At 41.3% G+C, this 26145-nt stretch overlaps 1 protein-coding gene across 1 annotated transcript in view; it reads right to left on the bottom strand.

Annotated features, from left to right (window-relative positions):
* EXOC3L2 (exocyst complex component 3 like 2) overlaps positions 1–26145 on the bottom strand; it is a gene marked incomplete at its 3' end in the record, with an annotated part of 280938 nt that overhangs the window by 25962 nt on the left and 228831 nt on the right. The window contains exons 3-8 of the mRNA XM_088463885.1: positions 13930–14363; positions 12887–13041; positions 12667–12781; positions 12450–12560; positions 11895–11995; positions 8333–8443 (exon numbers count right to left, since the gene is read on the bottom strand). Coding sequence (XP_088320011.1) covers positions 8333–8443; positions 11895–11995; positions 12450–12560; positions 12667–12781; positions 12887–13041; positions 13930–14363 — 1027 coding nt within the window. The remainder of the gene's footprint in view (positions 1–8332; positions 8444–11894; positions 11996–12449; positions 12561–12666; positions 12782–12886; positions 13042–13929; positions 14364–26145) is intronic.

Raw genomic sequence — 26145 nt, 5'->3', positions numbered from 1 at the left:
GAGTTAAATAGGTACGATGTAGGATGAACAGCTGTATCTGCTGGATATTACAGCCGTCGTGGAAATACAAGGTGCCACCAAAGCATTGTCCCAATCTATATCACTTATGGGGCCTACTGTATATTGCTCACCCATTTCCATCTAAGGTGTGGTAAACTGGCATTATGATAGTTAGACAAAATATAAGGGTATGAATGAGAAATAGTCTTCTGAGGACCGAAGAAGAACAGAAATGACTTTAGACAGGATATTTTAATTATAGGAGGACTTTCTGACCTTTGAGCTGTGCAAAGGATTTAAGAGTCAACTAGTCATATAAGTGACCCCGTGTGGTTATCCCCCTAGACCCCCATGTCACTTCAGGCTGTAGGGAAGCCAATTCCAACAATATAGGACAACTGCAAAGAGGACTATCTGGGTCCAATACTGTAAACTGTAGGATATTAGAAAGCAGTGTCCATATTCTAATAGCTTGCATCAACAGAGGAGGACCTTTGTGCAAAACCCGTCCTGCTAGTAAAGCCTGCAAAGGTGTCATATGGGGGAAGGTCTGAGAGACCAGCAGAACATGCAGAGCATCAGGGAATACATCTTGAAGCCACAATCATATACAGTATGTGCCATTTGGGCTGTGAAATAATAGAATTTAAAATTAGGAAGAGCCAGACCTCCCGTAGGCCTAGAGCAGGTGGACTGGATGGAAGATTTGCCCAGGCCAATGAGGAGAGAAGGCTATTCCACCACCTAAATAGCATATCTGGGAGGAAAACTGGAGAGTGCTGCAAAACATACACAAATTTAGGCTGAAATACCATTTTAATTAAATTAATTCTGCCTGTAACTATATGAGGGAGTCGGAACCAGGACCTAAGTTTGTCCTTTAAAAAACAATCCGGAGTCACTGGCATATCTGTTACATAATCCGATAAAAAAAGTAATAAGTCATCTGCGTAGAGGGCAACTTTGTCCATTGTAATAACCAGATGCAGTCCTTAATTTCAGGATGAGAGCGTATAATACAGACCAGTGGCTCTATAGCCAAGGCAAATAGAGTCGGGGACAAAGGACAACCTTGTCTTGTGCCCCGAGACACAGAAAATGAAGGGGAGATAACCCATTAATCATAACTCTAGCAATGGGCTTCATATATAGTAATTTTACCCAATTCAAGAATAATTGTCCAAATCCAAATCTTAGGATAACCTCCCGCAGGTGGGACCACTCCACCAAATCAAATGCTTTTGCAGCATCTAACAATACAATAACGGAGGAAGACTCTTCCCCATGGGAGGACTGCAAATGGAAATGCAGCCTTCTAATATTCTCTGATGTTGACATACCCGGCATGAATCCGGATTGGTCTGGATGAATAAACGAAGTAATTATTTTGTTCAAATGAATAGAAAGGACCTTAGCTAAAGTTTTGGCATCTGTGGGAATTAGAGATATTCGTCTATATGAATCCAGGTATCTATGATCCTTCCGAGGCTTGGGGTGTACAGCTCTAAAACCCGTGGAATAAATATACGGGCAAGTTTTTTATATCGTTCTATGGGAATCCCATCAGATCCAGGTGCCTTATTACCAGGGAGAGACTTAATCGTGACTTCTATCTCTTCTAGCATTAAAGGAGAGTCTAAAAAAGTCTGGGCCTCAGATGACAATTTGGGGAGCTTGGCAGAGGAAACATTATATGACAAGGCATCCATACCTACAGTCAGCTTAGTTGTATATACAATTTTATACAAAGAACTAAAAATCTCTGCTAGATCAGGTGTAGACATGACTACAGAGACTTCGGGCCCAATAAGTTCTGAAAGAAAAGAAGGGCGATCCGCATGCACTAAATGAGCCAAAAAGCTACCAGTTCTGTCAGCCTGCATATAATACAAGTGGGAACGGAACAAAAATCTGTGGTTTGTTCTATCAGTCAAGTGATCAGTCCAGTCAGTCTGAGCAGCTCAAACGAGAAGATTCCAACCTATTCCTCAGATAATCCAACTCGAGTTTCCTCCAAGTCATCTAAAAAGCATTTTCTGTCTGTACTATAAGTTCTGCCACCCTTTTTATCAGTGACCCATGTAAAAAGGCCTTAAACGCATCCCAAACCATTGTCACAGAGGTAGATCCAACATTATCAGCAAAACAGCCTTCCACACATTTCTTCTTATTCTGAGCCTGTACCCATTTGGCGGAACCAAGATGGGTGTATCTTCCAAAGCCGTAAACCTCTAGAAGTGCTCATATTAACGTCTACTAAAAGTGGAGAGTGATCCGAAACCCCTCTGGCTTTATACTCTATATTAGTTATATTAGGCATCACAGAAGGGGACATCAAGGCCAAGTCTAATCTAGAAAATGATCGATGTGTGGTGGAAAAGCAGGAGAACTGCTGTACTCCAGGAGGTTTTATCCGCCACGCATCAATCCATCCCAAATCTGCTATAAAATTAGCAAAACTTGTATTTCCTGCAAGGAGAGAATCCGAAGACTTACGCCATTTATCTATAGACAAATCCATTATATTGTTATAATCTCCAAGACATAGTATTGGAGTATCTGGAGAACGGACCACAAATCCAGCAGCTTCTTTCAAAACAACATAGGTAAAAGGAGGGGGGGGATATATACCACTAATGGCAACATGGGCCTAGAATTACACATTCTAAACATACGTCCATAAGGGTCAGTCTGAACCGTAGTGAAAGAAAAAGGAACTGATTTGTTTATAAGAATAGAGACACCCCTGGAAGATGAAGTGTGAGAAGAACGATAAGCCCACACCACCAGGGTCTAATACTTTACTCCCAACCAAGTGAGTTTCCATTAGACAAGAAATATATCAGGCTTATTATTATTGCTTAATCATTTTAAGGACCAAAGAGCGCTTCACACGGTCATTAACCCCCCCCATACATTCCATGTTAAGATCTTTACCACTAACTTATACAAATATAAATCACATTTGATTTCACCAAAGAAATAGTGTGGCATAAACTAAAGAAATAAAATAAAAATAAAAAATGCAAACCCTCGTACCCACCCTCCACCCTGTATACCCACCCAACCCTAGGCATACTTAAACCCGAACTGAACTAAAACCTACAGGATAGAAATACACAATCCTAATAGGTAAAAGGGAGCACTGGAAAAGAGAAATAGCCACCAACGCAACAGAGCTCTCCGGCCACATCACCACCGACATGTCAGCATAAATATAATAATGACATCTAGTCAGACAAATATGCTAAATATTCAATAGCATATAACCACTAGTAGTACAGCAGAACATTAGAAGTACTACCCTAGAAAATATATACTAAATACAATAGAAAACCGACATATATTTATATCTAAAACAATTGCAGGTACATCACATGATTTGACTGCAACTCCACTTCTCTGGTTACCAGGAGCAACCACCAGCGCCTGTGTTTTATATACAGTATGTCATTTTGGGTAGGTTCTTCCAAACATCTTGGAGAACTGACCATAGATCTTCTGTGGATGTAGCTTGCTCAGATCCTTCTGTCTCTTCATGTAATCCCAGACAGACTCGGTGATGGTGAGATCAGGGCTCTGTAGGGGCCATATCATCACTTCCAGGACTCCTTGTTCTTCTTTATACCGAGGATAGTTCTTAGTGACATTGGCTGTATGTTTGGGGTCGTTGTCCTGCCGCAGAATAAATTTGGAGCCAATCAGACGCCTCCCTGATGGTATTATATGATGGATAAGCACCTGCCTGTATTTCTCAGCATTGAGGACACCATTAATCCTGACTAATCCCCAACTCCAATGCTGAGAAATACAGGCAGGTTTAGGTTTGGTGCGCTGCCTTTGATAACGCAGGACAGACGTTCCAGATGAGCAGCGATCCGGTCGGCCACGCACGTCCACCACAGATGACAATTTGTGCCGCATTGAAGGTCTGATTTAGGAGGACAGACTCAGAGTTATATTGCTGAGGAACTGAACATCTCAGTGGGTACCGTGCACAGCATCGTTCATAAGCAACTGGGGTACAGGAAAGTGTTAACGTTGGGCACCGAAGCAACTCACAGAAGTTCAATCCAATAGGATGGGATGGTCTCTCGTGCACGTGATGCGGTGCCATAAGGGAGCACAGCGCCTGCAGATTATTGTTACAGGCGATGAATCGTGGGTGCATCATGTGACACCAGCGATGACGCATCCATGACAGAGACACGCATCATCCCCACCTTCAAAGAAATTCAAAATAACTCCATCAGCAAAGAAGGTCATGTGACCATGTTTTGGGACCACTAGGGCGTGCTTCTCACCAATGGAGATACTGGGAATACTGGGCTATTGTGATCGCAGCTCCATAAATCGCACAGTCTCACTGCGAAAATATGCTAATGTTTGCAATCACCATGCCGTCGTAGTGTAACATAAGTACGCCCACATCCCCTTACACCCATCCGTAATAGCAAAACCATCGGTAACATGGAGTACCATCGGTCCCTCACGCAGAATTACAGCAGCTCTTTGGTTCGCTCGTTCAGACCTAGAGGCGTGAGCAGACCACAAAGAGCGAACGCTTCATTTGAATAGCCACCCCTTTTTTCTGAACGAGCGAGCGCAAATAGCGTCTGGCTCTGAATGAGGTCCTTGGGCCGGGAGAAGTGCAACAAACTGTTCCAGAGTGACCAACTCTACCAGCCGGGAAGAATTACGTAGGTCAGCTGCAGCCTTTTAACTGCGAGGTCGGCCAGTTTTTGGGCCAGAAAGTGTGGCCTTCCATCATGATCACAGGACACAGACCTGAATTTCCACCGATATGTTTCTGGACAGAGGCCAAACCGATCTGTTATAGCAGCCTTCACTCAATCATATAATGTTATCTTCCAGGGAGAAGGCAGGGTATGCAGCTTGGGCCTCCCCCGTTATCTTCCAGGGAGAAGGCAGGGTATGCAGCTTGGGCCTCCCCCGTTATCTTCCAGGGAGAAGGCAGGGTATGCAGCTTGGGCCTCCCCCGTTATCTTCCAGGGAGAAGGCAGGGTATGCAGCTTGGGCCTCCCCCGTTAGCAGAGGGACAATCCTTACGGCCCAGGAATCTTTGGGCCATGCCTGCAAGGTAGCAACCCTTTCAAAAGTGGTAAAAAAGGCCTCCACATCATGTGAGGCCTGCATTTTGGGGAGTACTGGAGCAGTTACCACTGCTTGCTGCTGTTTTAAGAAGTCCAACATTTGTTGCAAAACGGCTTCCATGGTGGCCTCTGGCAGAGGACCCATTTTATCCCACTTCTAACACCACAATGTAGCGGGTAAGTTCAGATGACCAATGGGAGACTGAAGTGTTGCAAACAAGCAAGCTTTTTATTCCAGGCTTGAAAAGGCATAGCCAGTGTAATGGCTTCTTACATAAGGCAAAGACAGTTCAGGAACAATAATTCAGCTTACAGGAGACAGCAGTTCAAACGAGCAGAGTATTCACAGCAGTCATGGTTCAGATTGTCCAGCATAGTGAGAGCTGCTGAAGGTGTAACCTCTCCCTCACATTTCCACTGACTAACTATACTTACCAGGGTCTTATACCTAAGCTGGTCTTAATTGAGGTAAGGGTGTGGTTCCTCCCTGGCCCCAGAGAGGTTAACCCTTTCCTCAGACTGTGGGAGAGACCCACTCTGTCACAGTGTTCGATCGCAGATGCTGGATAGTACACACCCAGGAAACAGCCCCTATATGTCCGCATTTTGGCTAGAACTCCCCATAACCACCCACAAAGTGGTCTCTTCTTGTCAATCAAAAATTCTCACAGCGAGCACGATCACAATTCATTCATCGTGGATTCGCAATGCAACTCTGATTAATGCGCAGACCACGGATAACTGCGGGGAAATTGGCGTCAGGCCCTAAGACCGGACAGTTACCATATCACGTACTATGTGAGAATGTCCTGGGAACATTTGGTTTCCAAATGTCAGTGCTTTCCTGTAAGTGCATAGTCTATATATTAAACATGCGTTCCTACAATTCTAGAACTGTGAGCAGCGCATTAAATATAACATGTTAATTACATTATTAAAGATACATTTTCTGTACATGTAATATTAGCACTGCAGCACAAGGGATTAACCCTCTCAGTGCCACAGCAGTTAACTTCAGCATGTGGGCCATGTGTACGGTCACACTGGCAGTCACTGAGATTCTCAATATAGTGTATAGCTGCAACTGGGATGCTTAATGTAGTGTTTGGCAGCCACTAATATGCTCAGTGTTCTATACGGCGGTCACTGGGATGCTGCCTGTACTGTATGGTGGATACTGAGATGTTCAACATAGTGTATAGCAGTCACTGGGGTGCTCAGTGTACTATATGGTGGCCACTGTGATGTTTTCTGTACAGTGCAGCAGTCACTGGGATGCTCAATATAATGTATGGCAGCCACTGGGATGCTCGAATTTAGTGTATGGCAGTCACTGGGATGCTCAAATTTAGAGTATGGCAGTCACTGGAATGCACAATGTAGTGTATGGCAGTCACTGGGATGCTCGAATTTAGTGTATGGCAGTCACTGAGATGCACAATGTAGTGTATGACAGTCACTGAGATGCACAATGTAGTGTATGGCAGTCACTGGGATGCACAATGTAGTGTATGGCAGTCACTGAGATGCACAATGTAGTGTATGGCAGTCACTGGGATGCTCAAATTTAGTGTATGGCAGTCACTGGGATGCACAATGTAGTGTATGGCAGTCACCGGGATGCTAAATGTAGTGTATGGCAGTCACTGGGATGCTCAATGTAGTGTATGGCAGTCACTGGGATGCTAAATGTAGTGTATGGCAGTCACTGGAATGCACAATGTAGTGTATGGCAGTCACTGGGATGCACAATGTAGTGTATGGCAGTCACCAGGATGCTAAATGTAGTGTATGGCAGTCACTGGGATGCTCAATGTAGTGTATGGCAGTCGATCCTTCTAAATCACAACACCATCACTAAACCAGTACTTCAACGTTTTGGGTTTATTACAACCTGTCATCAGGATACAGAATAAAAGACAAAATCCTACTTAAATAAAATCCCTGTGATTAGGACACCAGACCCCCACTAGCTCCGTCAGCGGCACCAGCAGAACCACCAGACACTTCCGGTAAGCACTTCCTGAGAACCGCCTCCGTTGCACCCGGCAACCTGGCGTACCTCACACCAAGTAACCCCTTCACCACAGGTAAGAAAACATAAAAACAGACTCAGGGGCATTATGAGCAACTTATTATTATTATTATTATTATTATTATTATTATTATTATTATTGTTATTATTGTTATTATTATTATTATTATTATTATTATTATTGTTATTATTATTGTTATTATTATTATTGTTATTATTATTATTATTATTATTATTATTATTGTTATTATTGTTATTATTATTATTATTGTTATTATTATTATTATTGTTATCTATTATGCACTTAATACAGTCAGGGATGGATCGCTGCTTATACAAGTGCGGTGCTTAGATGTTTTAATATTGTACTATACGAGTCTGTTTTTATGTTTTCTTACCTGTGGTGAAGGGGTTACTTGGTGTGAGGTACGCCAGGTTGCCGGGGCAACGGAGGCGGTTCTCAGGAAGTGCTTACCGGAAGTGTCTGGTGGTTCTGCTGGTGCCGCTGACGGAGCGGAAGAGCATAAATCCCCTTCACTAGCTGTACCTGGAAGTGACGTGAGTGAGGGCGGAAGTGGAGATTTCTGCCCACACTTTCCACAAAAATAAGAAAGTTGGCCCCTTGCAGGCTCGCTTCGCTCACCACATGAATATATTCCCAATCTACGCCCACTTGGATGGTAGGGAAGGACGTTGGACATTGGCAGACGACGTCATCGTACATCTACGGAAGGGGATCTATCTCTATCCCTGACGGAGCTAGCAGAGGTCTGGTGTCCTAATCACTGGGATTTTATTTAAGTAGGATTTTGTCTTTTATTCTGTATCCTGATGACAGGTTGTAATGAACCCGAAACGTTGAAGTACTGGATTAGTGATGGTGATGTGATGTTAAATGACCGACAAGTGCTGACAAGTTGGGAGTTATATATATATATATATATATATATATATAAATTAGAAATAAAAGTAGATAGAAATTAATTAATTATAAAAATAAGTATACAAATATTTTATATATTTCTTTATATTCTCCACATGTGTGGACTTGTCTTTGGAAGCTGAATAAAACCCACCACGTGGTAACCTTGATAGTCCTGACCCTTCCGCCCCATGTGTTTTACCAATGAGCAGTATGTAACCAGCATAATGTGCGTTTCCCTCTATCATACAAAGCACTGACCGGAATATGGGACAGCAGTTCACAATGCTGATAACTCGGCAGATGAATGTATCAGTGGTGTCCGGGAGCCCATTCTGCTCTGAGTGAAATCTCTCCACTGTTTTATGGAAACTGGTATAAAGCAGAAGTTGAAAGTGTTAATCTATATATTAATAAGTGCACATAAGCTATATAATAATAAGTGCACATAATCTATATAATAATAACTGCACATAAGCTATATAATAATAACTGCACATAATCTATATAATAATAACTGCACATAAGCTATATAATAATAACTGCACATAATCTATATAATAATAACTGCACATAAGCTATCTAATAATAACTGCACATAATCTATATAATAATAACTGCACATAATCTATATAATAATAACTGCACATAATCTATATAATAATAACTGCACATAAGCTGTATAATAATAACTGCACATAAGCTATCTAATAATAACTGCACATAATCTATATAATAATAACTGCACATAATCTATATAATAATAACTGCACATAATCTATATAATAATAACTGCACATAAACTGTATAATAATAACTGCACATAAACTGTATAATAATAACTGCACATAAGCTATCTAATAATAACTGCACATAATCTATATAATAATAACTGCACATAATCTATATAATAATAATGCACATAAGCTATATAATAATAATAATAATAAGTGCACATAAGCTATATAATAATAACTGCACATAAGCTGTAGTGTATAATAATAACTGCACATAAGCTGTATAATAATAACTGCACATAAGCTGTATAATAATAACTGCACATATAAACTGTATAACAACAACTGCACATAAGCTATATAATAATAACTGCACATACAATGTATAATCATAAGTGCACATAAGCTGTAGTGTATAATAATAACTGCACATAAGCTATATAATAATAATGCACATAAGCTATATAATAAAAATAATAATAATAATAATAAGTGCACATAAGCTATCTAATAATAACTGCACATAATCTATATAATAATAACTGCACATAATCTATATAATAATAATGCACATAAGCTATATAATAATAATAATAATAATAATAATAATAATAATAATAAGTGCACATAAGCTATATAATAATAACTGCACATAAGCTGTAGTGTATAATAATAACTGCACATAAGCTGTATAATAATAACTGCACATAAGCTGTATAATAATAACTGCACATATAAACTGTATAACAACAACTGCACATAAGCTATATAATAATAACTGCACATACAATGTATAATCATAAGTGCACATAAGCTGTAGTGTATAATAATAACTGCACATAAGCTATATAATAATAATGCACATAAGCTATATAATAATAATAATAATAATAATAATAATAATAAGTGCACATAAGCTATATAATAATAACTGCACATAAACTATAATAATAATGCACATAAGCTATATAATAATAATAATGCACATAAGCTATATAACTGCACATAAGCTATATAATAATAATAATGCACATAAGCTGTATAATAATAATGCACATAAGCTATAAAACTGCACATAAGCTATATAATAATAATAATAATAATAATAATAATAATAATAATAATAATAATAATAATGCACATAAGTTATATAATAATAATGCACATAAGCTATATAACTGCACATAAGCTATATGATAATAATGCACATAAGCTATATAATAATAATAATAATGCACATAAGCTGTATAATAATAATAATAATGCACATAAGCTATATAACTGCACATAAGCTATATAATAATAATAATAATAATGCACATAAGCTATATAATAATAATGCACATAAGCTTTATAACTGCACATAAGCTATATAATAATAATGCACATAAGCTATATAATAATAATAATAATAATAATAATAATAATAATAATAATAATAATGCACATAAGCTATATATTAACATTGCACATAAGCTATATAACTGCACATAAGCTATATAATAATAATGTACATAAGATATATATTAATAATAATTCACATAAGCTGTATAATAATAATGCACATAAGCTATATAATAATAATAATGCACATAAGCTATATAATAATAATAATGCACATAAGCTATATAAGAATAATGCATATAAGCTGTATAATAATAATGCACATAAGCTATATAATAATAATGCACATAAGCTGTATAATAATAATGCACATAAGCTATATAACTGCACATAAGCTATATATTAATAATGCACATAAGCTATATAATAATAATAATAATAATAATAATAATAATGCACATAAGCTATATAATAATAATGCACATAAGCTATATAAGAATAATGCACATAAACTATATAAGAATAATGCACATAAGCTATATAATAATAATGCACATAAGCTGTATAATAATAATGCACATAAGCTATATAACTGCACATAAGCTATATAATAATAATGCACATAAGCTGTATAATAATAATGCACATAAGCTATATAACTGCACATAAGCTATATATTAATAATGCACATAAGCTATATAATAATAATAATAATAATGCACATAAGCTATATAATAATAATAATAATAATAATAATAATAATAATAATAATAATAATAATAATAATGCACATAAGCTAAATAATAATAATGCACATAAGCTGTATAATAATAATGCACATAAGCTATATAATAATAATAATAATAATAATAATAATAATAATAATAATAATAATGCACATAAGCTATATAATAATAATAATAATAATAATAATAATAATAATAATAATGCACATAAGCTATATAATAATAATAATAATAATAATAATAATAACAATAATAATAATAATAATGCACATAAGCTATATAATAATAATGCACATAAGCTATATAATAATAATGCACATAAGCTGTATATTGTCCACTATTCCCAGTGCACATTTCCATAGCGCCTACTATGAACCATTTACTCTCATGTTATCACTGGCTCAGCAGTCCATGTAATAACTGGTATATACAGGGGTATGATTCTAAGATTACGCTAATGCTGCTGCTGCGATCCCGTATGTGCGAGAATATGCCAATGCCGCCAGGAGATGTATTGAGACGCCCACCTGCGGTCCGGCATCTGTGGACAAAGTGTCAGCATGGGTCACTGATCATTCGGTTATTGTAGTTCTGAGTAACCCCATGGCTGTGGGAAGTGAGACTCCGGAGCCATTTTTATTGCATACAGGATTGTAGAAGCGCCCCGAAAACTGTCATGACACGCCTGCCTTTATTACCGCCACTCCCCGTTACCTTCCCCAAATGCTCCCTGACTGTCAATCACACTGTGCGTAATAAGTCGCTGCGAGCGTCTATGGAAATGTACCATGACGCATGCACAGTGCGACTTAGATGCCTGCGCAGTTTACCGATTATCACAGACTGCGTAGAAATCAGGATAGCACCTATCTCTGGCCCATAGACAGCTGCTACCCATGAATAGTACATTATGTTATCACAGTGAGGAACTGGAGGTCGGTCTCTGGTGAAAGCAAATCAGCAAAAGTTCCCTTAATGACTCCTGGTGGACGTTACCTGTGCAAGAAGCTCGAGAAGCAGCTGAGACAGGTCTCAGCCGTCATAATCCCAAACTGCTCATTTATTAGCGGAGCTCGATCTACATGTGGTTTCATTATCTAGGAGGAAAACAAAGTATGTAAGAGGACTACAAGCGATCAGCAATATGTCATCACCCCGTAGTGTGCTCAGGGTAAGTTCAGGGGGCAGAATGTTATGGAAGACAATGAAAGCGTCATTATATAGATTATACACATAAGTACTTTTCATATAAAGGTTCCAGTCCATGATGCTGTGATGGGATATACAGTATCTACACATCTACACTAAAAATACATATGTACTATTATTAGTGACCTGTCATTTGCAGAGTTACTAGGTAGAGCGGCTGGTGCTGAAGCTGAAGGGTTTCCCTCTCCCCCATTCTCCCTTGGCCACAAACCTGTCTGGGAGTTTGGGGGGGAGATTGGACAGACTATCCACAATTATTATACTATCAAAAGATCCCAACCCAACAGCAGCTATGGGGAAACCTCCTCCAGCATAAGGGTGCGATAAGAAGGTTTCAGCTACCTGAATCACTCGTCCACTGAAGGTTGACAGAAGATCATCATTTTTAAATTCCTGTTTCCAACGCTCTTGTTCCAATTTCAATTCTTCCTCTAATCTTTGGGAAACTCGTTGCTAAAACACAGAGAATTCTGAGTGGTGTATGTAAGATTACAGTATATTTACTAATATCATCAGGCGTTACATAGCTGCTTCTCTCTAGGTCATCCGTCCTACTTACCTGTATGAGGCTGACATAGTGCTGCTCCAGCATTCTCCGCGTCTCACTGGTCAGCAGTGGCTCCAGTTCAGAAGGGTTGATGAGAGGAGATATCTCTGGCCTGGAAAGGACATCCCTGTTGAGAAGGTCACTGTTAGCATTACCCTTTTCACACCCCCAAACATGTCCAGTCTTCAGCTTGTCCAATATCTCCCTCTATCCTCCCTGCCCTAGAACTGACCTGCAATAGATATTACTGTTCCAGTCCAGAATGAAGTAAATGTCATTGGTCTCCAGATTACATTGGGCTGCAGCACTCAGCCAATCAGAAATTCCACGGTGATATGCTGAGTGGTAGATCCGGAAAACCTCAAAGTCCCTGGGATAAGAGCAGACCTGGGGAGAATAAAGCACTGAATGAGGCCATCATCCAGAGATCTAGAAAAAGGTGTAGCTTACCCCCCCAAAAAAGAGACCTCCATATGTGTCTTGAGATGATAGAGTTGTGTCTTCGGAGCCATCACAGTGATGGACAACCTCCCTTCTCCTCATTCTCATTGGGTATTAGTCTACAACAGTGACTTGTGACAAACCAGTGAAGACTGATACTATAGTCTATAAAATGTGTGTAAGGGTGACAGTCTTGTGGCATTAAACTAAATTTGTCATCGACATCAATTAACAAAAAAAAAATTAACATGCACAACAAAGGCTTAGAAGTGTTTATAAAAAATACAAAAACAAAATAGTTCAAAGTAACATTAATTTGTAAAGGTGCATACACACACGATTTTTTGAACGATTATCGTTTAACGATAATCGTTTGAAAATATCGTTCACTTTCTGAGTCAAACGATGAACGATTATTGTTCATGCGCGTTCACTTTTGTAGCTCAGTCAGACTTGTCAACTCAACGATTTTCATTAAGTTAATATGCAAAAATTGTTTGTAGTTCATAAAAATCGTTCATTACATTTAAATGAACATAGTAAATGAACAATTTTAGTAAACGATTTTAGTTCATTTTTTCAAGGTAGAAAGTCGTTTACTAAAATCGTTCATTAACTCAATCAGTATGTGAGAACAGTCATCTGTGGATGCCAAATTGAAGGAACTGTCCACAGATGCATGAAAAAAGGATCTGATTTGAGCTTATAACATGTTATACATAGTTTATAGACAATGATTTAAAACTAAAGTTTTTGGGGGTTTTTTTAAGTCGATTTTACTCATTGCTGGCCTGACTCATTTTCCCTAAATTGCCCATGCTGTGTCCATCTCACCAGGTAGTTCTTTACGGTGGTCAGGTCTTCCAACACAACCCTCTTCACTCGGTTCGCCTGAGACGGTAAAGAGCCCATCTTTCCCTCCAGGTTACTCTTCAAGCGATGATCTACACTTCTTCCCACCGCCTTCACCCAATTAGCCCTCATGTCCTTTGTGCCTGGTGGACCTTCTCTGGACTCTTCCTGCTGGATGACGCCAATTACTTCATCAAGGTTTAGATGTTTTCCTTTATTGTTCAGAGACTCTTCCACCACTGCCCACATCTCTTTCATCAGAGCTTCATACAACAGAGTCACATCCTTGGCCTGTCGACCTGGACTCTTGAGAGTCAAAGGACTCGAGTCTTCGTCACATTCAGCTTCCAGTTCTATAATATGTTGGTCAGCAGATCGCAGTTCCCGACGTTGGATAAGGTGGAGAATTTCCAACACTGCATTAAGGAAAAGGAGAAGTTATTTGATCACATCAAGTAAAAGTGTTTTTAAGGTGAATGTTTAATCTTTGACTTTCTATCATCCTAATACATGTCAGTAGCAGGACTATGGGCCTGATTCAGAGTTGGGAATAGAGAGAGATCTCTCTCAACTGATTATCTTGGTGAATCCAGGCTGCACTGCAGGGGGCAGATTTACAATGTGCAGAGAGATTTAGATTTGGGAGAAGTGTTTCCAAACTGACATCTAAATTGTAGAGTAATAATAAAGCTGGGCAGTATTTGTGGGCTACATGTAAAAGCAGCCAGTATTTACCCCACATGCAAAAATTTTTCTGTATCTACACCCCTTACATTGCAACATGGTTTGTCCAGGTTCACAGTTAAGCGCTCTCTCCCTCTATTCCCAACTCTGAATCAGGCCCTATGTCCCATGCGCTGCCCGGTTTCAGGTACGATCTTCGGGTGGTTTCAGTTCATGTGGCATCACCCTAGACATGGTTCAAATATATATATATATATATATATATAACTGTGTCTTAATTCATTTATTAAGCCTGCTGCTACCAGCATATGCATTACATTGGCTGCACAGAGAATGAGGCCAAGCAGGGCTCCTGGAGATTGGCCATGACTGGAGATTACATGGGAATGACTGGAGATTACATGGGAATGACTGGAAATTACATGGGAATGACTGGAGATTGGCCATGACAGGAGATTACATGGGAATGACTGGAGATTACATGGGAATGACTGGAGATTACATGGGAATGACTGGAAATTACATGGGAATAACTGGAGATTGGCCATGACAGGAGATTACATGGGAATGACTGGAGATTACATGGGAATGACTGGAGATTACATGGGAATGACATGGGGCAATGATTAGAGCTTATTGCAGGAAAAGGCTCTTACATAACATGTTAGAAAGTAATTTACAAAAGGAAGATCTCGGTGGTAATCACCTGGAGCAGACTGGTGTTATATTTTATTGCTCTCTAGGAATGACCACTGCTCAGACTGATGGTCACTTCTAAAAACACTGGGCCTGATTCAGACCCAGTCACAAGCGCTGTGCGCTCGCACCCGGGTCGATGGTGGGCCAGTGCGCACGCGCGGTGTGTGCGAGCCCCGGAGCGAGTGCAAAAAGTGCTTGCTCCGGGACTCACTACAAAAGGGGTGGCTGTCGATGTTGATCGACCCTTTTTGTAGGCGTGGCCGGGGGGTGGCTTCACAAATGGAAGCGTTCCCAAGCAAACCTGCCATTTGTGGGCGGCCTCACTGACATCACCAGTGATGTCAGTGAGAGAGCTTCCAGCTCTGTTGGAGCTGAAAGCTCTCTGGGGCTTGTGGCCACTAGACCCTACTGCAAGGGTCTCGTCACAAGCCCGATGGTCTTGACCATCATGACCATCAACATGGCCGCTCGCATAAGCTGTGGGTGGTAACCCAGAGCTATGCGAGCGGCCAGGAGGCCGCAACTTAAAAACCAAGCGCCCGCCCTGATTCAGAGCAAGCGCTCGCTTTTTGCGAGCACCTCTGAATCAGGCCCACAGTTCAACCATTGTCATTTATCAACAGTTCACATTTAATAAAACATAACCTAAGAATGAGATGGAACAAATTAATCTATTTTAGAATATAGACAAAGCATCCTCTGTCCTGAGTCTCATTTCCACCAAAGAGATCCCCAGGTAGAAAATTATAATAACTATCATCATCATCCATTTATATGGCACCACAAAGTGTCCGTAGTGTCGTTCAAGAAATGACACCAATAATACAGTATAAAAGACAGAATATGTGGAGGGGGATCATATAGTGAGATTTCTATACCAATAAGCGAGTGACAAATAGAAACCATAGCAGTCAGTGACCCTGGGCCCTGGGAGGGCATATAGTTACTGGAGGGCATATTGTTAGTGGAGGGCACTAGAGACAAAGATGGTGCAGGATAGAGCCGTGATATTGGCAGAGTCAGACTGGGGAATGATGGGCCCACCAGGGAATGCAGTCAGCAGCCACCACAGAAGGACTTGACTAACCATTAGGGAGGACATGCAAACAGGGCCGCCATTAGGGGGGGGGTCTGCCGAGAGGAGAGGGGGGCCTGCCGAGGGAGAGATAGCACCGGCAGCCAGTTAGAAACAGCGCCAGTGGCATTTCAAATATGGTGCCGGCCAGGAGCTATGATTGGCACACGCACGACACCATATTAGCAATGCCGCTGACGCCGTTTCTCCATGCCTGGCTGGCTTAGCCAGCTGAAGAAACCAGGTAATTAGTTCCTGACCCTGCCCTGTGTCCCCCCCCCAGTCCAGCCAGACTTCCCTGCCCGTTGCTTCCCCTGCCTTCTATGCTCTGTGCCCCTTCATTAAGGTCCAACGTTCCCTGCCCTGTGCCACCCCGTCCACCATGTCTATCAATCCCTGTGCTTTCAATAGATCCAGCCCTCCCTGTCCTGCACTCCCCCGTCCTTCTGGCTTTATGTGGATCCGGCTTTTCCAGTGTGTTTTATGTTGATCCGGCTTTTCCAGTGTGTTTTATGTTGATCCGGCTATTGCCGTGTGTTTTATGTGGATGCACAGTACATATATAGTGATCATGAGATTAGCATGTATTTATATAGTACATATATAGTGATCATGAGATTAGCAGGTATTTATATAGTACATATATAGTGATCATGAGATTAGCAGGTATTTAACTGTATGACCACATGATACAAACTTCACCATTATCGTTTTGATGTTTATACATCTACCCACATAACCAAGTATTATAACAGGTAGTGCCATAATAACACATTGAAATGTAGGACAGAGGTATAATGCATTTTTCGATTAATAGTTTATTACATGAGGCAGGCTGATGCACAAAGATGGACGCAATATGAAAACATAGATTGAGATGGGTTGCTAGTAGCCAACAACATGGCCCCCCTATTAAGAACACAGCAAGATAGTAGACAAAATGGCCGCCGGGAAAGAGTGACATCCGACATATACTCTATTACAAACCTAACAGCCAGAGCAGGCTAGCGCATCATTTCAATAGAAAAACCTAAGACAAAATGGCCACGGTAGACGGCGCACGCGCGGTACTAATATGGAGACTCCGGAGTACACTCTAGTGTCAGGATTACAGTTTATTATCATTGGTTATGACGCGTCTGTGCACACAACCCGGAAGTGCGGGTAGCCAACACCGGAGCCTCAGTAATAATAATCATCTACCCTATATAAAAGGTGAAAAAGAGAAGGGTGAGCACCTTGATAAAGTCCGCACAACGGATGAAACGCATTGGGCCACACCCCTTGCCTATAAATATTTTTTATGAGAGAACTTTGTTACTCTAATATATGTAATTCAGAGACTTTTTTTGAACACAGTTTATGTATACAGTGGTTAGGATGCTGATTCACAGACTCCTCTGAGTCAGTTACCATATTAAATAAATTAGTTTTAACCAGACTGGAGTCTGTAGTATGTTCCACACAGTCAGTACCCTCACAAGCATTTGAAAGAGCATCGGGAGAAGGAGAACCAGCAGGATTGATACACTGTATTGGGTGAGTACAAGCCATTCTTACCTACCTGCACCATTGTGTTCACCATGATCCCTGATACTGTGCCAATATATTATATTTGAGGTGGAAGGCGAACAAGGAGATTTATGGTGGCATCAAGCACAAATAAGAACACCCATCCTACAGACATCACAGATTAGAATTCTTGGGGATACGGGATCTTTGGGACTATCGAAAGATCCTTCTCCATAAGAGACAGCAGGATTTTTTTATTCCAAACATTCCCGATCAGGGATAAGGATTACACGTCATCTTCACAACTGCCTGACTAATATATATATTTTTCAAGAACACCCTACCTACAGATCCAAGTCGGGACGTTTTGTGTAATACACTAGCAGGACATTTTACAGTCCGATTACAGCAAGAAAGTGACTTAATTACTTTAGATCTACCTTTCCACACTCAAATTGTCCTAGAGCGCACCACTATCAACTATTTGTGTATACGTTTATTTAGAAGGTTGGGATACCTTTAGTAGTGGAGCAGCTAGGGACAATTTCGAAAAAGTATTGAGAGCGCTGTATACCCCTATCTGTAGATTTTATGTGGATGCGGCTATTGCTGTGTGTTTTATATGGATCCGGCTTTTCCAGTGTATTTAATGTGGATGCGGCTATTGCAGTGTGTTTTGTGTGGATGCGGCTATGGCAGTGTATTTTATGTGGATGCGGCTATGGCAGTGTATTTTATGTGGATGCGGCTATTGCAGTGTATTTCATGTGGATGCGGCTATTGCAGTATATTTAATGTGGATGCAGCTATTGCAGTGTGTTTTATGTGGATGCGGCTATTGCAGTGTATTTCATGTGGATGCGGCTATGGCAGTGTGTTTTATGTGGATGCGGCTATTGCAGTGTGTTTTATGTGGATCCGGCTATGGCCGTGTATTTTATGTGGATGCGGCTATGGCCGTGTATTTTATGTGGATGCGGCTATGGCCGTGTATTTTATGTGGATCCGGCTATGGCCGTGTATTTTATGTGGATGCGGCTATTGCAGTGTGTTTATGTGGATGCGGCTATGGCAGTGTGTTTTATGTGGATGCGGCTATTGCAGTGTGTTTTATGTGGATGCGGCTATGGCAGTGTGTTTTATGTGGATTTGGCTATTGCCGTGTGTTTTATGTGGATGCGGCTATTGCAGTGTATTTCATGTGGATGCGGCTATGGCAGTGTATTTTATGTGGATGCGGCTATTGCAGTGTGTTTTATGTGGATGCGGCTATGGCAGTGTATTTTATGTGGATGCGGCTATGGCAGTGTATTTTATGTGGATCTGGCTATTGCAGTGTATTTTATGTGGATGCGGATATGGCAGAGTATTTCATGGGGATGCGGCTATGGCAGAGTATTTTATGTGGATCCGGCTATGGCAGTGTATTTTATGTGGATGCGGCTATGGCAGTGTATTTTATGTGGATGCGGCTATGGCAGTGTGTTTTATGTGGATGCGGCTATGGCAGTGTATTTTATGTGGATAAGGCTATTGCAGTGTATTTTATGTGGATGCGGCTATTGCAGTGTGTTTTATGTGGATGCGGCTATGGCAGTGTATTTTATGTGGATGCGGCTATGGCAGTGTGTTTTATGTGGATGCGGCTATGGCAGTGTATTTTATATGGATGCGGCTATGGCAGTGTGTTTTATGTGGATGTGGCTATGGCAGTGTGTTTTATGTGGATCCGGCTATTGCCGTGTGTTTTATGTGGATGCGGCTATGGCAGTGTATTTTATGTGGATGCGGCTATTGCAGTGTGTTTTATGTGGATGCGGCTATTGCAGTGTATTTCATGTGGATGCGGATATGGCAGTGTATTTTATGTGGATGCGGCTATGGCAGTGTATTTTATGTGGATCCGGCTATTGCCATGTGTTTTACGTTGATCCGGCTATTGCCATGTGTTTCATGTGGATGCGGCTATTGCCGTGTGTTTTATGTGGATCCGGCTATTGCCGTGTGTTTGATGTGGATTCGGCTTTTCCAGTGTGTTTTATGTGGATCCGGTTATTGTCGTGTGTTTTATGTGGATGCGGCTATGGCAGTGTATTTTATGTGGATCCGGCTTTTCCAGTGTGTTTTATGTGGATCCGGTTATTGCCGTGTGTTTTATGTGGATGAGGCTATGGCAGTGTATTTTATGTGGATCCGGCTTTACTAGTGTGTTTTATGTGGATGCGGCTATTGCAGTGTGTTTTATGTGGATGCGGCTATGGCAGTGTGTTTTATGTGGATGCGGCTATGGCAGTGTATTTTATGTGAAACCGGCTATTGCCATGTGTTTTACGTTGATCCGGCTATTGCCGTGTGTTTTATGTGGATCCGGCTATTGCCGTGTGTTTGATGTGGATACGGCTATTGCCGTGTGTTTTATGTGGATCTGGATTTTCGAGTGTGTTTTATGTGGATCCAGTTATTGCCATGTGTTTTATGTGGATCCAGTTATTGCCATGTGTTTTATGTGGATGAGGCTATGGCAGTGTATTTTACTTGGATCCGGCTTTTCCAGTGTGTTTTATGTTGATCCGGCTATTGTCGTGTGTTTTATGTGAATCCGTCTATTACCGTGTGCTTTATGTTGATCCGGCTATTGCCGTGTGTTTTATGTGGATGCGGCTATTGCCGTGTGTTTTATGTGGATGCGGCTATTGCCGTGTGTTTTATGTTGATCCAGCTATTGCCGTGTGTTTTATGTGGATGCGGCTATGGCAGTGTATTTTATGTGGATGCGGCTATGGCAGTGTATTTTATGTGGATGCGGCTATTGCCGTGTGTTTTATGTGGATCCGGCTATTGCCGTGTGTTTTATGTGGATCCGGCTTTTCCAGTGTGTTTTATGTGGATCCGGTTATTGCCATGTGTTTTATGTGGATGCGGCTATGGCCGTGTGTTTTATGTGGATCCGGCTATTGCCGTGTGTTTTATGTGGATCCGGCTTTTCCAGTGTGTTTTATGTGGATCCGGTTATTGCCGTGTGTTTTATGTGGATGAGGCAATGGCAGTGTATTTTATGTGGATCCGGCTTTACCAGTGTGTTTTATGTGGATGCGGCTATTGCAGTGTGTTTTATGTGGATGCGGCTATGGCAGTGTGTTTTATGTGGATCCGGCTATTGCAGTGTATTTCATGTGGATGCGGATATGGCAGTGTATTTCATGTGGATGCGGCTATGGCAGTGTATTTTATGTGGATGCGGCTATTGCAGTGTGTTTTATGTGGATGTGGCTATGGCAGTGTATTTTATGTGGATCCGGCTATTGCAGTGTATTTTATGTGGATGCGGATATGGCAGAGTATTTCATGGGGATGCGGCTATGGCAGAGTATTTTATGTGGATCCGGCTATGGCAGTGTATTTTATGTGGATCCGGCTATAGCAGTGTATTTTATGTGGATGCGGCTATGGCAGTGTGTTTTATGTGGATGCGGCTATGGCAGTGTATTTTATGTGGATCCGGCTTTACTAGTGTGTTTTATGTGGATGCGGCTATTGCCATGTGTTTTATGTGGATGCGGCTATTGCAGTGTATTTTATGTGGATGCGGCTATTGCAGTGTGTTTTATGTGGATGCGGCTATGGCAGTGTGTTTTATGTGGATGCGGCTATGGTAGTGTATTTTATATGGATGCGGCTATGGCAGTGTGTTTTATGTGAAACCGGCTATTGCCGTGTGTTTTACGTTGATCCGGCTATTGCCGTGTGTTTTATGTGGATCCGGCTATTGCCGTGTGTTTGATGTGGATACGGCTATTGCCGTGTGTTTTATGTGGATCTGGATTTTCCAGTGTGTTTTATGTGGATCCAGTTATTGCCATGTGTTTTATGTGGATCCAGTTATTGCCATGTGTTTTATGTGGATGAGGCTATGGCAGTGTATTTTACTTGGATCCGGCTTTTCCAGTGTGTTTTATGTTGATCCGGCTATTGTCGTGTGTTTTATGTGAATCCGTCTATTACCGTGTGCTTTATGTTGATCCGGCTATTGCCGTGTGTTTTATGTGGATGCGGCTATTGCCGTGTGTTTAATGTGGATGCGGCTATTGCCGTGTGTTTTATGTGGATGCGGCTATTGCCGTGTGTTTTATGTTGATCCAGCTATTGCCGTGTGTTTTATGTGGATGCGGCTATGGCAGTGTATTTTATGTGGATGCGGCCATGGCAGTGTATTTCATGTGGATCCGGCTATTGCCGTGTGTTTTATGTGGATCCGGCTTTTCCAGTGTGTTTTATGTGGATCCGGTTATTGCCGTGTGTTTTATGTGCATGAGGCAATGGCAGTGTATTTTATGTGGATCCGGCTTTACCAGTGTGTTTTATGTGGATGCGGCTATTGCCGTGTGTTTTATGTGGATGCGGCTATTGCAGTGTATTTTATGTGGATGCGGCTATTGCAGTGTGTTTTATGTGGATGCGGCTATGGCAGTGTATTTTATGTGGATGCGGATATGGCAGTGTATTTTATGTGGATCCGGCTATTGCCATGTGTTTTACGTTGATCCGGCTATTGCCATGTGTTTCATGTGGATGCGGCTATTGCCGTGTGTTTTATGTGGATCCGGCTATTGCCGTGTGTTTGATGTGGATCCGGCTTTTCCAGTGTGTTTTATGTGGATCCGGTTATTGCCGTGTGTTTTATGTGGATGCGGCTATGGCAGTGTATTTGATGTGGATCCGGCTTTTCCAGTGTGTTTTATGTGGATCCGGTTATTGCCGTGTGTTTTATGTGGATGAGGCTATGGCAGTGTATTTTATGTGGATCCGGCTTTACTAGTGTGTTTTATGTGGATGCGGCTATTGCCGTGTGTTTTATGTGGATGCGGCTATTGCAGTGTATTTTATGTGGATGCGGCTATTGCAGTGTGTTTTATGTGGATGCGGCTATGGCAGTGTGTTTTATGTGGATGCGGCTATGGTAGTGTATTTCATGTGGATGCGGCTATGGCAGTGTATTTTATGTGGATGCGGCTATGGCAGTGTATTTTATGTGGATCCGGCTATTGCCATGTGTTTTACGTTGATCCGGCTATTGCCGTGTGTTTTATGTGGATCCGGCTATTGCCGTGTGTTTGATGTGGATACGGCTATTGCCGTGTGTTTTATGTGGATCTGGATTTTCCAGTGTGTTTAATGTGGATCCAGTTATTGCCATGTGTTTTATGTGGATCCAGTTATTGCCATGTGTTTTATGTGGATGAGGCTATGGCAGTGTATTTTACTTGGATCTGGCTTTTCCAGTGTGTTTTATGTTGATCCGGCTATTGTCGTGTGTTTTAAGTGAATCCGGCTATTACCGTGTGCTTTATGTTGATCCGGCTATTGCCGTGTGTTTTATGTGGATGCGGCTATTGCTGTGTGTTTTATGTGGATGCAGCTATTGCCGTGTGTTTTATGTGGATGCGGCTATTGCTGCGTGTTTTATGTTGATCCGGCTATCGCCGTGTGTTTTACGTGGATGCGGCTATGGCAGTGTGTTTTATGTGGATGCGGCTATGGCAGTGTATTTTATGTGGATGCGGCTATTGCCGTGTGTTTTATGTGGATGCGGCTATTGTCGTGTGTTTTATGTGGATCCGGCTTTTCCAGTGTGTTTTACGTGGATCCGGTTATTGCCGTGTGTTTTATGTGGATGCGGCTATGGCAGTGTATTTTATGTGGATCCGGCTTTTCCAGTGTGTTTTATATGGATCCGGTTATTGCCGTGTGCTTTATGTGGATGAGGCTATGGCAGTGTATTTTATGTGGATCCGGCTTTACTAGTGTGTTTTATGTGGATGCGGCTATTGCCGTGTGTTTTATGTGGATGCGGCTATTGCAGTGTATTTTATGTGGATGCGGCTATTGCAGTGTGTTTTATGTGGATGCGGCTATGGCAGTTTGTTTTATGTGGATGCGGCTATGGTAGTGTATTTCATGTGGATGCGGCTATGGCAGTGTATTTTATGTGGATGCGGCTATGGCAGTGTATTTTATGTGGATCCGGCTATTGCCATGTGTTTTACGTTGATCCGGCTATTGCCGTGTGTTTTATGTGGATCCGGCTATTGCCGTGTGTTTGATGTGGATACGGCTATTGCCGTGTGTTTTATGTGGATCTGGATTTTCCAGTGTGTTTAATGTGGATCCAGTTATTGCCATGTGTTTTATGTGGATCCAGTTATTGCCATGTGTTTTATGTGGATGAGGCTATGGCAGTGTATTTTACTTGGATCCGGCTTTTCCAGTGTGTTTTATGTTGATCCGGCTATTGTCGTGTGTTTTATGTGAATCCGGCTATTACCGTGTGCTTTATGTTGATCCGGCTATTGCCGTGTGTTTTATGTGGATGCGGCTATTGCTGTGTGTTTTATGTGGATGCAGCTATTGCCGTGTGTTTATGTGGATGCGGCTATTGCCGCGTGTTTTATGTTGATCCGGCTATCGCCGTGTGCTTTACGTGGATGCGGCTATGGCAGTGTATTTTATGTGGATGCGGCTATGGCAGTGTATTTTATGTGGATGCGGCTATTGCCGTGTGTTTTATGTGGATGCGGCTATTGCCGTGTGTTTTATGTGGATCCGGCTTTTCCAGTGTGTTTTACGTGGATCCGGTTATTGCCGTGTGTTTTATGTGGATGCAGCTATGGCAGTGTATTTTATGTGGATCCGGCTTTTCCAGTGTGTTTTATATGGATCCGGTTATTGCCGTGTGTTTTATGTGGATGAGGCTATGGCAGTGTATTTTATGTGGATCCGGCTTTACCAGTGTGTTTGATGTGGATGCGGCTATTGCCGTGTGTTTTATGTGGATGAGGCTGTTGCAGTGTATTTAATGTGGATGCGGCTATTGCAGTGTGTTTTATGTGGATGCGGCTATTGCAGTGTGTTTTATGTGGATGCGGCTATTGCAGTGTATTTTATGTGGATGCGGCTATGGCAGTGTATTTTATGTAGATGCGGCTATGGCAGTGTGTTTTATGTGGATGCGGCTATTGCAGTGTATTTCGTGTGGATGCGGCTATTGCAGTGTATTTTATGTGGATGCGGCTATGGCAGTGTATTTTATGTGGATGCGGCTATGGCAGTATATTTTATGTGGATCCGGCTATTGCAGTGTGTTTTATGTGGATGCGGCTATGGCAGTGTATTTTATGTGGATGCGGCTATTGCAGTGTGTTTTATGTGGATGCGGCTATGGCCGTGTATTTTATGTGGATGTGGCTATGGCCGTGTATTTTATGTGGATGCGGCTATTGCAGTGTATTTTATGTGGATGCGGCTATGGCAGTGTATTTTATGTGGATGCGGCTATTGCAGTGTGTTTTATGTCGATGCGGCTATTGCAGTGTATTTTATGTGGATGCGGATATGGCAGTGTATAAAGACGGTCAGAGATACGACCTGATAAAACCAAAGGGGATACGAGTCACCTGGATAAATGCTGCCCACTGTGCGCACAGCGGGGAGAACACACGCCCACCTCCAACACCGACAATATCGTTTCGCCTTGTTCATGGTTCATACTTGGGTTAGGAGATTAGACCCTCCTATATTCAGAAAGCTGACCAATCAGTGGTCGTCCCATCAGCCGCGCCCCTCCACTCACAAGTCTGGTCACATGAGTAAGTGTAGCTCTCTGTATTAGACCGGCATAGAATGCAGCTGAGGTTTATTGTATATAACTGCTCATGTATTGTATATAACTGCACGTGTATTGTATATAACTGCTCATGTATTGTATATAACTGCACGTGTATTGTATATAACTGCTTTTGTATTGTAAATAACTGCACGTGTATTGTATATAACTGCTTGTGTATTGTATATAACTGCACGTGTATTGTATATAACTGCACGTGTATTGTATATAACTGCTCGTGTATTGTATATAACTGCACATGTATTATCACTGTCAGCTGCAATGAGAGAGCAGTTACTGATATCCTTCATAGGTACAGGGAACTTTAATAATATAATCACGACCATTAAGAATATATCATGCTAGAACATAAATGTATTTAATAATAAATTATGTATACCAGTATTAACCCATAACGTGAATCCCATAAGTTAACCAATGTAATTGAGGAAGTAATTTTGGGACTGACAGTTATTTCCTCTCTCTTCAGCAATGTGACCTGTACTATATTGTAGTCCTTGATCTTAGTTATGCCGTTGTTTCTCTCTATGATTACTATATGAATAGG

Source organism: Taudactylus pleione, unplaced genomic scaffold (genome assembly GCF_031769625.1).
Source record: "Taudactylus pleione unplaced genomic scaffold, aTauple2 ptg001492l, whole genome shotgun sequence".
Taxonomy (NCBI): Eukaryota; Metazoa; Chordata; class Amphibia; order Anura; family Myobatrachidae; genus Taudactylus; species Taudactylus pleione.
This window is presented reverse-complemented; position numbering and strand designations above follow the sequence as displayed.